This window comes from Heterocephalus glaber, unplaced genomic scaffold (genome assembly GCF_053883595.1).
Source record: "Heterocephalus glaber isolate CG9 unplaced genomic scaffold, H.glaber_assembly_v1.0 deba00001531, whole genome shotgun sequence".
Lineage (NCBI taxonomy): Eukaryota > Metazoa > Chordata > Mammalia > Rodentia > Bathyergidae > Heterocephalus > Heterocephalus glaber.
In genome coordinates this window covers 22,389,183-22,405,127 of record NW_028258329.1, presented here as the reverse complement: position 1 = coordinate 22,405,127, position 15,945 = coordinate 22,389,183, and the positions used below count along the sequence as shown (strand labels likewise).

At 42.0% G+C, this 15,945-nt stretch overlaps 1 protein-coding gene and 1 long non-coding RNA gene across 4 annotated transcripts in view; one reads left to right on the top strand and one right to left on the bottom strand.

The window, feature by feature from the left end:
• Positions 1-3,413, bottom strand: part of Tmc3 (transmembrane channel like 3) — a 41,719-nt gene extending 38,306 nt beyond the window's left edge. For both annotated transcript variants that reach the window (XM_087188457.1, XM_004852913.3), the window contains exons 1-2: positions 3,325-3,413; positions 1,967-2,113 (exon numbers count right to left, since the gene is read on the bottom strand). In XM_087188457.1, the coding sequence (XP_087044583.1) occupies positions 1,967-2,113; positions 3,325-3,413 (236 nt within the window). The remainder of the gene's footprint in view (positions 1-1,966; positions 2,114-3,324) is intronic.
• Positions 1-15,945, top strand: part of LOC110350758 (uncharacterized) — a 70,735-nt gene that overhangs the window by 41,188 nt on the left and 13,602 nt on the right. The window contains exon 3 of one of the 2 annotated variants that reach the window (XR_015441779.1): positions 667-734. This is a non-coding gene — a long non-coding RNA (uncharacterized LOC110350758). Of the gene's footprint in view, positions 1-666; positions 2,568-15,945 lie in introns of those variants that run through there. The other variant, XR_015441778.1, reaches the window with a different exon arrangement.

The window sequence follows — 15,945 nt, the reverse complement described above, 5'->3', positions numbered from 1 at the left end:
TTGCTGGGTAGGGATGAAAGTGATTTAGAGGTACAATGACCAGGACAGCATGGGCATGGCAAGCACCATCCATGGTGGAGGGGAAGTGGGGCAGGTAGGCCTAACCTGGGTGCAGTCATAGCAGCATGAGCACCGATCTGACTGTTCACTTTCCTGCAAGGAAAACGTGTGGGCCACCCCCTTCCAGACAGGTGCTCTGATCTGTGCCAGGTGAAGCTCCTGGATTCGGGCTCTGAGTCCCTTGCTCTTCCCCAGTGTCCTCACGATAAACCTCAGTGGATCCAAGCAGTGCAATGCTGCTCCAATAGCTTTGCAAGGTGACAAAGAAGAGGTATGTGTCACAAGGGATGACAAATGGAAGTGCTTGGAGGGCGAGCTGCCCTTGTATAGCTGTGCCACTGGCCTGGTTCACGGCCGGTGTCACCCAGCTGGAGCTCTGGCCCGGTGGCGTAGCCCAGCAGCATGGTGGGAGGCCTGGCTGGTCTTTTGTTTCCAAAGTTCCTAGACTGAAAAGTAATCATTTGCTTGGCTCTGGCATCAAGGTGAAAGGGGCTTACGCTCTCATTCGGAGAACATTTAATCATCATCATTTTGGAATGATTTTTAAGTCATTTAAAAAGTTCTGATAGAACATGTGTCCTTTTTTGTTTTTTTTTTATCTTTTAGATTAACAGCTCCAGTGATTGTTCTGGTGAAATTCCCATGTTTTGGTACAAGAGGACACTGGAAGTGAGGTTGGAAATCTGATGTTGATAGCTTCATTCTAGCACTCAAAAACCACGTGTTTCTTGGGCCGGTCTCTTCACACCTCTGAGTGTCCACCTAAAAGGTGGATGTAGTGGAAGGAAAAGTCTGAAGGACACCTTCTCCACATTCTCTTAGCCTCGTAACAATATCAATACCCCTACTTAACTGGCCTGGCCTAATCCATGCTTATAGAACAGACCATTCCAGACCAGGAGGCCCTCAGCTCCAGACGAATAATGAACTTTGCACAAACACAGAATGGACCAGTGGCCGCAGATTAAGAGAGATGACTTGATCCCACAATAGTGAGTTTCCAGCCCATTTAAAGTTCTCATAGACTATGACCAATGCATGGTCTCAAACTCTAGAACTCAAAAGAATCAGCTTGAATGCATGTTTAAAGTGCTGGCGAGCTGGGGTGCAGCCCTGTGGCTAAACACTCAATTATCATGTGAGAGTGCCCGAGAGTCCAGCAAATTGTCACTGTTGGAAACGCTGCTGTGAGAGATAAGGACTATTCCTCATGATCACCTCAACTTGGAAGAGAAGGTTACCAGTATTCAGAAAGATTAAGAAAATAAGTCAGCTGTCATGGCACATTCTTGGCACCCGGGAGGCTAAGGCAGGAGGGATTGTGAATTGCTGAGCCTGTGCAATTTAGTGAGACATTGTTGCAAAATAAAAATAAAAAGGGCTGGGTATGTAGCTCAATGCAAGATCCCTGGGTTCCATTCATCCCTAGCACTGAAAAGAAAAAAAACCAAATGGCTAGGGATTGGTAGAAATGATATTCAAATTCAGGCAACCTGTATGCACATCCTTTGGACTTAATTATTACATAGCCAGACTCTCTAGTAGGACCCTAAGTATCACAATAACCTGGGCTTCTGTAGAGATTTTCTCCCCCAGGAGATAATAGCAAGGGAGCTAAAATACCTCTTTCTGCCCAGGCTGGGCCTCTTATCTCCTGTGAGTTTGGAGAAAATGTTAAAAGCTAGTGTTGGGGAAAGAGGCAGAAGGCCAGAAAACTTCACCAACACACACATTCAGCATGCACTCAGATACCACACACTCACACTTACACATCCTCTGCTATCTTAGTGACATCCCTGAGTCAGATCAAGGACCAGATCTTTGATCTTTATGTCCATGGGGCAGGGCATGGACCTGTGTCCGAAAGCATCTTTATAGCAATCAGTCACTGTGACAGAGGCCTCACCTCAGCGCCCTCAGCTTCTGTCCCATGGTCCAGGGTCTGCAGCGAATATTTGCCACGAGATCTTTCTGGAACTGTATGTTCTGGAAGATTTGTTCCGGGTCACTGCTGTCCCCCGTTTCATCAGCATTAAAGCTGTCATCCAAGTTACTAAACGGATCAGGGCATTAAGGAGGAAATCTGATTAGCGGAATTGCTTCCAGAAAAGATAATCTTTCCTGGGGAAAGTTTGACAGGGTCATTTGTATGAAGCTTGTGTGCGTGTATGTGCATGTATGTGTGTGTGCATCTGTATGTGTGTAAGGAATATGGAGGTAGAGAACTGACAGCATCAGTAACCCATTGGAATGTATTTACTGGAGTCTATTACTTTGATGATCAGGGAAGAAAGGTTTCTGAGGATAGAAGATATTGTTAGGAGACACCGAATCAGTCAAGGAGTCACTTGTGAAAGATTTGATTCCTGAATTGCAACAATCTCGGTAGACAAATAATTTCCTTTATCAGCTCATTGAAATACTTGGATAATTTTAGAAGCAGAACTCCTCCTTGTTCCCCAACTCTGAAGGTAAAGTAAATAAAAACCAAACTTCTGTCACCCAGAGATGGCTTTCTGTCTGTTCTCTGATTGATTTCAAACCCGAGATAACAAAGGCATGAACAAACAAAGTGGCAGTCTCTATGAATGAGAAATTAGCTCAGCAAGTGTAAATGGGCAAAGCATTCCAAGGAAATAGTGGCTCTCTAGAAGAATGATGTTTCAACACGCAGCAACATTTATTCCAAGTAATATGCTAATCCTAATTCAACTTTTTCTGGAGGAGATGAATATTCTTCTGTGGCTATTAGAAGAGAAAGTATTCTCTGTGTTGTTATTCTCTAATTCAGACTGGTTTTTCTTACTCAAAGGAAATTTTTTTCCAGTTTCCCCAAAGTAAAAGGTTTTATTACTTAAGAAAATATTCATTACAATTATCTAACAAACTTAAATAGTGTTCTCATTCACTTCCAACTGCTCTGAGCCTTTTCTAACTGACAGTGTATTTATTGTGAAAGATGTGTGAGCTGCTATCTTGTAAACAGAGAGAATGAGAGAAAGCTCTTATATGGAGTTAGCAGCCTAAACCCAGGCTAGGAGGTGGGCTTCAGATGTCCCATCCTCTGGCCTAGAGCAAGCAGCTGTCACCATCCCTTCTGCTGAGGTCAACACCACAGGTGAATAAGATTCAGCAGCAATAAGCTTCTGAGTTATCCTGAAGAGGAACTGAGCAGGATGGGGACTTAGTCCCTGGCTTGGTGACCCATGCTCACATAGCTGCCTCCTCTGCCTTCCCTGCCTCTGATGGAGGGAACCCACTCACCTGAAAAGCAGGGACTCCTGGTAGAGGTAGTGCTGGCTGGCATTTCTTCGGATGCTTCTGTAGCGCTGGGACGCCTTTGAGGGTTTCATGGGAGCAGACTTCCTGCCAGTAGCCCCTGGGAGCTGTAGGGAAACTGGGAAGCCAGCAGATGAGAGAGGGTCGGTTCTGACTGAGGTTTCTGGAGCTTCAGACTTATCCTCCCCTTCTCCAGAGCTGGGCTGCCTGTGGTGTCTGCAGCTGGGGCTGGGCACAGGAAGGAGCCAGGAGGCCGGTTCTGAATATGTAATGTGGAGGGGCTGCAGCAGCACTGATTGGCTGGAGTCCCTGCAACCAAAGGTGGGAGGCTTGGCCAGGTGACCCAGAGGTGACTTAGTGCCACCCAAGGAGCCCTCTCTGTAACTCTTTGTGCCCAGACAGCAATTTACGGTTTGCAAAGCACTCTAGTCTATAACCACCACTGGTGTTTACAAATTTTTAGGGAGGAGGGGCACAGCTTTGACATTGTATTTTTAAAAAATCTTTTTTGTTTAACTTTAAAATTTTTTTTGCAAGAAGTCAAGTATACAGAAATGTTAATATAATAGCACCACAGATATCTGTACACTTTTAACTCACATTCACCAATTGCCACATTTGGCCATAATTGCTTTATCTCTGTCTATATATATTCTTTGACATCATTTGAAAACAGGTTGCCAAAATAATGACAGTGTCAACCCTAAAAACTTCAGCATGCCAATAATAATCAAGTTAACATTTCACTGTAGTTTTGCATTTATTAAGTGTGGTCACATTAATAAGCATCATGACTTTAGCAGACTGAGTGTAAGAGAATTTAAGGGGATTTCCAGAGTTTCCTAATAAGGGAAAAAGAATTTGATAGAGGTTCAAGATTCTGAAAATAGATTGCCTGTGTAAAATGCGATGATGCCTGGCTATGCTAATCTTTAGAAAAAGGCCAGCAACTCTGCGCCCCTGGCCCAGCCGCAGCATCTACAGCTTCACCTAGTTACCCATGCACTAGGGTTTTCAGCCAAAGGACTGATCCCTGAGTCTTATAATTCCACATTATGACCCTCTACTTGCTCGTTAACACAAACAGTGGTTTATTTGGGTGAGGTTAACTGCACCTTGGTACCAACAGAATGAGAAGGTGCAAGATTGAAGTGGTGAGGCCCTTTCTGTTGAACACCCTGCCTAGTACACATCAGGGACAAGAAATGGGTGACTGAAGGATTGGGCTGTGCACCAGACAGAAAGGTGGAAAGGAAATCCATAAGCAGCTGCAGTGTGGGGCTCAGGAGACAGATGCATTCTCTCACTCATTAACAAATAATTAGATAGCTCTGATTATCTGCCCCTTGCTTGCCTGGCACAAGAAAGCAGAATCCTAGCCCAGGGTCCCAGAGCTAGAAAGCAGGCATTCAGATCTGGGGCTCTGGGCTTGGCTCAGAAATGGGCCTGGGGGTCTCTGGGTCCAGGTCATCTGTCTTCCACCTTGCCTTGGGCCACATGGCCTGGTCGTCAATGTGGACCACTGGACAAAGTACAGTGGTACCTTGGCTCATGAATTTCATTCTTTCCATGATTCTGGTCCCAGAATTTGTTCCACAATTCTGGTTGCAACCAAACTGCAATATACTATTCTGTGACCTGAATCATGGAAAGAATTAAGCTCCTGAACCGAGGTACCACTGTATCTGCTTGTCAAATGGGCAAATGGCGTTTACAACAGGTTGGTTTCTAGCTCTTCTGAGATTTTTGTATTGTTTTAAGAGATCTTTACATACTTTATATGAACTTGAATAGTTCAAAGATTGTTATCCTATTTTTTCTAAGGCCTCCAGTCTTATTTGGAAATATTTACTTAGATTTTAAAAATATTAATCTCATACAATTTTGTATTTTGAGCATTTTTATTTCTTCTTTACTATTATGTACATAGGGTTTTTTTTGAGAGAAGGTAAGGAAAGATGTTAACACATTTTCAGATAAAACAGATTTATAAAACAAATTAATGCAACTCATTCCCTCTCTGTGTGTTTATTCAGGTGATTCTATTTGACATATTGGTGAGATAAAATGTGTTAATCAAAAGAATTTAACCCTACTTTTAGCGTTCAAATAATAAATCACAGATAAATATGAATAATTTCTACTTTTGTATGAATCAATCATTATCCTAGTTTCTTGCCTACTTTTGAAGAAATGTAGATTTCAAAACAAATTTACTATGAAAGTAATACAGTCATTACATAAAAATGGAACTAGTGGAAAGTTAGAAATATGAAGAACTACCTGGAACAATGCTGCTCAATGATATCAACTCTTTCATTTCCAGTTTTTTACCAAGTGCAGATATTTCTTCATATTTGCATATTCTTCAGTTTGTAGAGATATTTTTCTCTTAGCTTTTTAATTGATTTTTTTCTAAAGCAATTTCCATGTTATTTTAAAATTTTTGTGAGCATATTTTACCATTAGGCCATTGCGCGGAATAGTTTGTCTACAACATAAAGTGTTCAACTCTGCTCATTTCTCAAACACCCATTTTGTTCTCCCAGATAGATTTTTCCATTGATTTTCTTTAGCATTTATCATACTTTTAGAATTAGTTTTCCAGAAATGAAGTGACTATCATTTTTAAAAATTCAATGTGGTCAAATGAATGCTATTTTTACATTTATGTTAGTTTAATGTTTTTATTATTGATAAAATTCATTTTTAAAGTTACTGTTTTTGAAATTACTTGTAATCAATGCACAATAATTATATATGTTTATGGGAGTACTATGTGTTCTTTTGATGCATATTTACAAGGTCTAATGATCAAATCAGGGTAATTAACAAATTGATTATCTGAAACATTTATCATTTCTTTGTGTTAGGAATATTCAGAATCCTTTCTTCTACCTATTTTGAAATCTACAATGCACGCAAATGAGTTTATTATTATGGTCATATTTGCCTGGGGTCTCGTCATGGTTTCTTTAGTCTAATGTTTAAAAATTCACTCTGAAGACCCCTGGCCTGAGGCTGGTGCTGTGTTCAGGTTAAGGCTGTGATGGCTGCCCTTGCTCCTCAGTGGAGAACTCAGACTCAGTTTGATGTTTCCTCCCTAGGGTTCAGCCCCTCTGGGCTCCAAAAGACCAAGCAGAAATTGGAAGTGCCAAGGATGCTGCTTTTACAAGGGGATAAATTATTTTGCATGCATTTGACTCCCGCTGACAACTTTATTAGAAGCTTTGAATGTACTGGATAATTTTAAGTTAAAACAGAATTTGTATATATAAAAAATGACTAGAAATCCCTCAAATACTTACCATTGCACCATTTAAACAAAATAAGAGAATCCAAACAATGTTAAAAATGTGCTACAACTACTATTTCCCAGACCAACTGCTTTCAGGGCCCATGTGGTAGGATAAAGGAGACTGAAGGGGAAGGGAGAAAAGCAGAAAGACAAATTATATAGCATGGAAATCATATTCAGTTCCAAAAAGAGAAAAGAAACAGGAAAAGAGTAAAATTTAGTTATAAATCCCAGAAGATTTGAACAGAAATCACTCAGTGACTTAGTTTACAGGAATAAAAGCATTCATTTCGTACATCATGAGTTAGAGAATTGTTTTCCTGCTAAGTGAATTCTATTCTGAGATGAGACATTAGCATCCCTGGGCGCATCTTGCAGCCGGTGTGTGTCTCATGTGTCCCGCCAGCCAAGCCCATGTCCCTCTCCCTACTCGCAAGATTTCAGCTCTGAACTTTACAAGACAGCCTTTCTCACTTCTGGGCTGTAGTTACATGACTCTTATATTGCTTTAGCAACTCTTAAAGTTTTTTTGTGAAGTCTGGGAATATATTTTTGGTCTGCAGAATGTTATTCAGGGAAAGTACTCAAGAATAGATTGTTTCCAGTTATCTGAGCAACAGCTGAGATGTTCGAGACGTGAGAACAACTTTTAATTTTTAAAAAGAATTCCTCATGAAATCATCAGCTGCAAATAAACATGAAACCCAGCTGGCACACTCTTTCCCTTAGGGCTTGTGCAATGCACTGTTACTCATTTAGAGAGCACTGCCCTAGGGATTCATAAATGGGTTGGTGGGCGGGGTCGTCCTGTGCCACAGTCGCTCTGGCAATAAGTGAAGCCAGATTGTCACCACAACAACAGGCTTTAAGAGTAAAACTGTTTTTACCACTACATATTGGTAAATGTTTCAGAAGACCTGTATGTTTAACTTGCCTGTATACATGCATAGGAATACCGTGGGATACCCTATAAATTTCAACATTTTTATGGTTACTTTAAATAATGTAATATAGATTTAAAAAGAAACTGATCATCAGATAGCTTGCAGTGGGATGGGAGTTATGCAGCTGCCCTGTCCTGCGTGCTGTTGAATTTTCTTCCTTGCAAAGACATGCAGGCTTTCCCTTTACTAGGACAGATTATATGTTTGATAATACGTAAAAAAGAATTTTCTTCCTTTCCATAGGATTCAACATATAGTCTGTCCTAGAAAAAGGAAAAATTTGAATTTTCTAAAATAGTGGAGTCCAGGAGAGCAGTTTAGGAGTTGGTGGACACTTTTCTTTAATGATGTTTAGGTCTCTGAATTGTCCCTTTCGCTTGGGAGATTTTAGAAATCACAGCCAATGTTGTGCTGGAGCTGAGATGACTATGTGCCTTAACATTTCCTCTGATTCCTTACAAAAATGCTGCATCTCAAACAGCAGATGGAAGCTGACCGGCATCTGGGATCAAATGAAGGGACAGGACAGATTCCAGACAAAACATGTCTGTGACATCCTGACCTGCTACCAAGATACAGAGTTTGCCTTGTTTTTGCTGTGATACCTGACAATTCTTTCTTTTAAGAAAATTAGCTTCCTCTTTTTTATCACTACTTAATGATGTCTCCTTTCATCTATTTTTTATTTGAAAATATTTAATTCTTTAATATGGATCACATATATTCAAGATACACTATATGATTTGATACATGCATACACATGTGATAGTTATCACAGACACATTAATCAAGATGTTTTTCACATATCACTTTCATTTCTAATTTTATAAAGAGATTTTAAAGTCTTCTTTCCTTAAAGTGAAAGGCAATATCTTCCATAAAATTGATTTTGTTTTCCTGAAGTGGATTTCTAAAAAATTAAAGTATCCATCCCTCCTTTTTTTACTTTTAGGATTTTATCTCTGTGTTTGGAGTAAAATCATATTTTCACAGGGCTAATTCTTGCCACATCTCCTCACCCACATTGGTTAATTTTTAAATGAAAGTCCTATTTTGGCCACAGAAAAGATCTGCATAAGATCTGAAAGGTAGAAACAAGGAGCTGCTGTTTTGTCCACTTTGAATGGCTGAAGACACCGGATGTGTGGCGGCATGTCTCTCAGGTGTTGGCCTGTCCAGGTGGCATGGGCCACGTCTGGTCTTTCGATAACCCCAGCTCCCCCTGGGTCTTCTCCTTCAGCTGCTCTGGCCTTTGGCCTGGTGTGTGCAGCTCTGTGGCCGAAGGCACAGGCTTTCTATGCTGGACATCTGTACTTTGAGGCTGGAGGTAGAAAGGAGGTAGGTGGGTTCTGATCTGTCCTTCTGGGCTCCAGTCATGCTGGAGGGTAAGGGAGAATTCCTTGTCTTCTTTTCTGTCTCACATACACAGTTCCCTCTCCTAACTCCTGGTCTAGGTGACCTGGAGCAACTTCAGCATCACATATCTGATGCAAAAGTGACATTTTGCAGAGACTTTGCAACCAGTTCCCAGGACCATGTAGATTTTAATCATTATATGAATCTTACATATTTGGTCTGCTTGCCCAAGTGAACCATGAGTAACTCTTGTGACTGTTCTTGTCTCTGGATTTCATCTCTTGAATTAAGATGTGGCTACACTGCTCTACCAGGACTACTTGAGTTCCTGAACTCTGCCGGGGTTAGGTTGAGGATTCATCCTCATGACTTCCAAACTAAGCTTCACCTCTAGGTGCTCCACTACCTTTCTGTAGTTCCAAGATGGGGACCACATCTTTAATTCATGGGCCTGCAAGGGACAATTCAGATCCAAATCCTTGCAACAACAACAATTCAGGCTGAGGGAGTGGAGAGCGAATTGAGGCTGGGAGCATTCTAGAAAGCAGAATTTTTTGTTTATTCTGTTTACACCTCCCTTCCTATGCCAGAAGACGGGTCTCCTATTGTCTTACTTTTCTTGTTGCTGAGACAAAATAACTGACATTCAAAGTTAAAGGAGGGAAAGTTTATTTCAGCTCACAGTCTGTAGAGGTTTCAGTCTGTAGTTGGTTGGGTCCAAGGCAAGGTGGCATGGCAGAGGGGCATAGCAGAGGAGAAATAGTCCACGTTGTGGTGGGCAGAAGGCAATGAAGCAGCAAGCAGCAGCAGTAAGCCTATCTTCCCCTGTCTTCCTTTATATTCCATCCAGGCTAGAAGCCTATTGATTGGTGCAACCCACCGTTATCCACACCCAGAACTATGCTAATCCCATTTAGTTATCACACACCCTTAATCCCAGCATCATACACCCTAGATCCAGCCAACTGAAAAGCCTCACCTATGATGGCCTGGGGCTTTGGGGTTACATCTAGATGCAAGGTGTAGCACCTATTCTTCTCCTTTGCTCAGTATGGAATTTTCTTCAGGTTTGAATATGTCTGACTCTGCCTCTCGTCCTGCTCTCTTGGGTGCTTTCTCACCACAGGGACAAGAGCTCACTCCATTGGAGCCAATCAGAATCACTGAAAATGACTCTTGCCAGGAGCTTTCTATTTGGACTATTCTTTCTGACTACGCCCATCTCTCCAGTGTATACCTAATTTTCCTTTGTTGGGGTAAATATTCATGACATTTGACATTTCAAGTATACAACTTAGTCATTTAAGGACATTCACATTGTTGTGCAACCATCACCATCGTCTATCTCCAGAACTTATTCATCTTCCAGAACGGAAACTCTGTACCCATTAAACAGCAGCCCCCTAAGCCCCTTTCCCCCCAGAGCCCTGGAAACCACCATTCTCTTTTCTGTCTACTGAATTTGACTACTATGACTTTGACTATTCTGGGGAGCTCAGGCAAGTGGGACCATAAAATATTTGACCTTCAATCACTGGCTTACTTAACTTAGCATTAAGTCTTCATGATTCATCCATATCATAGTCAGTATCAGAATCTTCTTCCTTTCTAATACTAAATAACATTAAATTGTATGCATAAGCCCTTTTGTCATTCTGTAGGTTTCTCAGCTAGAATAAGAAAAGTGATAAAACAAAAAATGACCTTTATCTCTTCCACAGCCCACCTTTGTGTCAAGTGCTCTGAGACTTTCTGCTAAATGTGACTCAAATTTCCTGCAGATGAAAGTTCTCAGTTAAAGAGCTTCATTTAATTTTCTTCTACTTCTATCACATCCTCTGGCAACTTCTGGAAGAATTTAATAGGAGAATGATTCTTTTTCCAGTTCCTAATGCTCATACAGATTTTCCCCTAATTTTAAAAAATAATAAATGAAAACATTGCCTATTTCTAGTAAATGGAGTTCCTGTGTTCACACCACTTTCCCCTTTCTCGCCACCCTTTGAGGCTTCTGAGTTCATTCTTTTGCTCATTTCTTTCAGCAAGCATTTACTAAGAACCTGGGCTATGTGGAAGTCCACCCATAAACCACAGTGTCTTCCCAAGGCAGGTTCCTTGGGGCCTAAGAAGCCTTTATTCATACCAAAGGACAGAGAACATAAGTCTGACTTGGAAATTATGCTCCTAATAATATCTTCTCAAGTACATCAAAATAATATAAACCAGCATTACTATGCTAATATTTATATTCAGAGAATGTTCTCAATATCACTGAGGTAGACTGAAAAATGCTCACTTACACACATAATTCATTCTCATAATACCTGGAAACTGTAACTCTCACCTCAGTTGGCAAAGAGCATATTGGGGAAGGATCTTTGTAGATATGATTGAGTTAAAGATATTAAGATTGGGAGGTTTTGCTGGATTGTCTGCACAAACCCTAAATGCCACTGCATGTACCTTATAAGTGAGAAGAAGCCAGAGATCTTACTACACACAGAAGGAAGCCATGTGGAGACAGAGCAGAGCTATGGGAAGAGGCTGGCCTTGAAGATTGGAAGAATGCAGCCACAAGGCAAAGAGTGCCATCCTGAGGAAAGGTTCCCCCAACCAGAGCCTCCAGGATGGCCTGGCCACACCTGCGCTGTGGCCTGGTGATGCTACCAGACTTCAGAGTTCAGACTTCTGGTCTCCAGAATCCATGAGAAAACAAATATCTGTTGGTTTTAAGTATCAGGTTGTGGTAATTTATTGTAGCAGCCACAGGAAGTGAATATGGTCTAAATCGAGATCAGTAACAGCATGCACTTTAAAGCATTTTGAGAAGATAAAATGAAGGAATGAGGGCCTGGAAGAAGCTCAGAAGAGTGCGTAATGGAGTAAGTATTCACAATGTTGGATCTACTTATTGACAGATTTACTTAAAGCACTGGGCTGCATAATCTTCCAACATTAAACAGCAAATATATTAATGAAACTCAACTAAAAGAACAGAACCATTGGAGCATTCCAGACACCTGCCAGCAATAGTCAGCCCCAACTTGGTCTCCAGCTGCAGAGTCCTTTGTAAAGTCCATGTCCAGTCAGGTCCGTCCCTTCAGGAAGTCTCTAGTAGTCCTTCCTAGTGGCCAGACAACAAGCCACACCCTTTCCAAGAGTGACAATGCTGACAAGAGTTGGCCACTGCTGTCTGGTGAGCTCTTCTGATGAGGTAAACACTAGTGTGTACTTCAGAGAGAGAGAGAGAGAGAGAGAGAGAGAGAGAGAGAGAGAGTGAAGGTAAAATGAATGAATTTCAGAAAAAAGATCAGAGTATGGCTTGGCCCAGTGAGTGCTCAGCAATGTTAGATGTAATTGTGATAGATTTATTTCAAACATTGGGCCAATAATAGTTATAAATTCATTTATGTATAGCATTGTTTAAAACAGCTAGACTCTTGCACACCTGCTCTGGCCACACTGGCCTCCAGGCTGTATCCATGCCTGCCTTACCTGCAGTTGCAGGGTCTCTGGATAGCTCTCTTCCTTGGCTGGGGAACTCTTTCCCTCATACTTGGTGGATCCCCACCTTCTGGCCTTCCAGTCTCTTCTCAGTCATGGCCTTATCAGAGAGTCTCTTTGGCAATCCTGGCTGGAAGAGCCACCACCTCTCCTTGGCAGCTTGCTCTGTTTATTTTTCCTTGTAGTACTTACCTCTACTAGATGTTAAATCTATCCATATTACTCCTTGCTGGTCATCTTGTAATAGTACCACACCATCTTTACATAACATTTGAAAACAAAAATAGTTTATGTGTCACATCATTCAAAAAGACCAAATTTATTCTGTTGGGTAAATAAATGAAAATTGAGTCTGCCGCTTATTTTTCTTCTAGGAATCTAACTTATCAGCCAAAATAATCTAATTGATGTGTTGCAATGAGCACAGACTTTAGGTTAAACAGTGCAGATATTAACCGCCAGTTATACTGCTTGTTAGATGGGTCACATTGGAGATGTCCGTGGTGGTCCCCGAGTCAATTCTTTCCCTGCCAAACAGAAATAATCTTGCATGTTTGTAAGGATTGGTAATGCTGTGTGTGATCCGCCTGACCCAGTACCTGCCATCCTAGGAGACTAAACATTGGCAGCCGTCTCTGGCAAGCTGAGACAGGAAGATCACAAGTTGGAGCACAGGTTGGCCAAATTAGCAAAACCATATCTCAAAATAAAAAAGGGGGCTTGGGATATAGCTTAGTGTGAAAGCCCTAGGTTTCATCTACACTACTGAAAAAAATGACAGCTGTGTTTTGCTATGTCTATAACTACAGTGTTACTCAACTTCCTCCATGAAATCAAGGTCCCAATGGCTTGGGTTTAGTAATTTCATATGAACTATTGTTAAGCCATCATGATCACGACATTAACCTTAACATCAGCATGAACATTTGGTTAGGATGTTTGGGATGAGTTGTATTTTGAGGACTGACCTGATTCATGCAGAGCATTTGCAAAGAAAAAGATTGCAGATATATTTACTCACTATGTGATAGACAGTGACAAGCACTAATAAACCTCCACAAAGCCTTCTCCCTTATAATAAGGGGGGCTGAGAATACCAGGTCACAGGTGGATGTTGAGTCAGGGTTTGAGTTTCCAAGTGGCCAAGGGAAATGCAGGGTCAACTCCAGTGCTCTGGGGTGGCCAGTGTTTGGCTCTGGCCCGTGCTGTGGAACATGTGGACCTGCTGGCTGCAGGAAGGATGGGACTCGGTAAGTGGTGTCATTCATGAAGTTAAGAAGGGAAGACCAACTGGCACTGATGAGTGTACGATCTTATTAAATTTCCACTCTACTAATTTGGAAATTGTGATAATTCAGAGTTGGCAAATGTGATCCAGAATAAAAATGTACAGTTAAATGCTGTCATTTGGAAATTCTATATTATGGTATATTGCTAGATGATAGAAGCCTATCATTAATTCAGTATAGTTTAGCTCAGTACTGCTTACCTATTTTCAGTCCAGTGCCATCTCTCTGAATGCTGCTGTGGTTTGTATGAGGATGACATCTACTTGTCAGCAAACCACTCAGGTGACACGAAATAGGGAGAAAGGCTCATGGGACAATTCTTCTGAAGAACCCAAGGGAGGAAGCAGCAGGAATAAATTGCAAAGAAATGTCAGTCTGTGCCACACACATCAGCCCTAGAAATGAACAGAACCCTGGAGGAGAGAGCAGAGCTGCTGTACCTGAGGATGTGCCCCAGAGAGGGTGACGGGAGCCCTGGGTCCTGTGAGTAGATGACCAGGTTCCAGATAGACAGCCCTAAGGGATCACATGGCGATCTCATACTCACTGCCTGCCTAGTGACCTCACCAGGCAGGGTTCAGCTTGGCTGGGGAAGAGGACGTCTGTTTCTTATGGTTGGTTTAACCATATGATACACAATCCTGTAAACAAATTAATTTCCCCCAGGACTTTTGAGAGTGTTCTAACTGCATTATCATTTTTCTGCATAAAGGAAGCTTAGGAAGAAAATAATTATGGAATGGGCTTCAAATGATCTCCAAATGGCCACAAGATAGAGATGGCTGAGATGTAGGGGGAAATTAACAAGGTTTTGTTTGTTGAAATCCAGGCATCAGTTATTCTCAAAGCTGTTTTGTCCCATCCTGGCTTCTTCTCCCTTCGGTCAGCTGTCTGCAGAAATCTCTTGGACTCTGGTTTCTCAGATGTCTGTTCTTACTGTCTGTAGCCCTTCTGCTCTGTCTTTTCCAGGTCACCTTCATCTCAAGGTCAAAGTAGAATTCTCCAACCTGATTTATTCTGGGTTCATCTGAGATGGCTGGGACAGGGAGTACTTGCAAGTTCTCCAGGCTGGTCAGGAATGAATTGGCACCTTCACTCATGTAATCTCTCAACAAGCATTTTAAGATTTGTGTCTGAGAAAGAAATGAAGAAAATACAGGATCCTTTCCTGAAAGGGACATGATGTTTAGTGGGATGGCTGACAGATATACCCTTTTGTTTTTTGTGGTACTGGGGATGGAACCCAGGGCCTTCACACTGAGCTGGATCCCCAGCCATTTTTTGAGGTAGAGTCTTACTAAATCACCACATTTCCCAGGCTGGCCTCAAACTTGTGGCAGGATCCAGGAGAGTGAGAAAGGGAAAAAGCAGGAGAGAGTGTTGCCTGGGTGTCTCTCCTCCTCCTGTAATGCCACTAAAGACACTACAGGTCCCCACCTCGTGATCTAATCTAACTTAATTACTTCCAAAAGGTCCCATGGAAAAATACCATCAACCTGTGAGTTTGGGATCAAGTTTCTAGTATGTGAGCTTTGAGGGACACAGATGTCTGGTTTGGGGGTTCTCTGGGGACCCTGTATCATGGCCCCAGACACACAGGGGCCACGGTCCTCTTTTGTCTGGTTACTTTTTTTCTGAGAAAATTTCAGTGACCCTTCCTGTCCTCATTTCAAGAAGCTTGCACTCTGATTTCTCAGCCTTCCATTCAAGGACCTCTTACATCTTTCCCCTACAAGGGTTCAAACTCATTTCCTCTGTGTGCAGTGGGGACCTACAGTCCACTCCCTGTACAGTGACAAATACCTTAGATAAACAACTTATAAGAAGGGAAGTTTATTTCAACTGGCAGTTTCTCAGGATTTCACTTCACAGGGGGTTGGATCTGTTGGTTTTGGGCCTGTGGTGAGGCAGAGCATCATGTCAGGGAGCTGATGGAAGAGGAAAAACACTCACTTATGGCAGCCAGGAAGCAAATTGGAGAGCAGGGGCCAGGACCCAATATTTCCACAATGCCTCACGTGTTCCCACTTGCCCCACTTCACAAAAGCACTATCTGCTGCAGACCAAGCTTTCTTCTACACACAAACTTCTGGGAGACACTTCAGATCCAACCTGTAATGCCCCATGGCACGACTCTCCCTCCTCAGAACGTCTCTGTCTTCTGTTTGCCTACCTAGGTCTCACCTTGTCCCTTGAAGTCCTCCAAACCATGAGA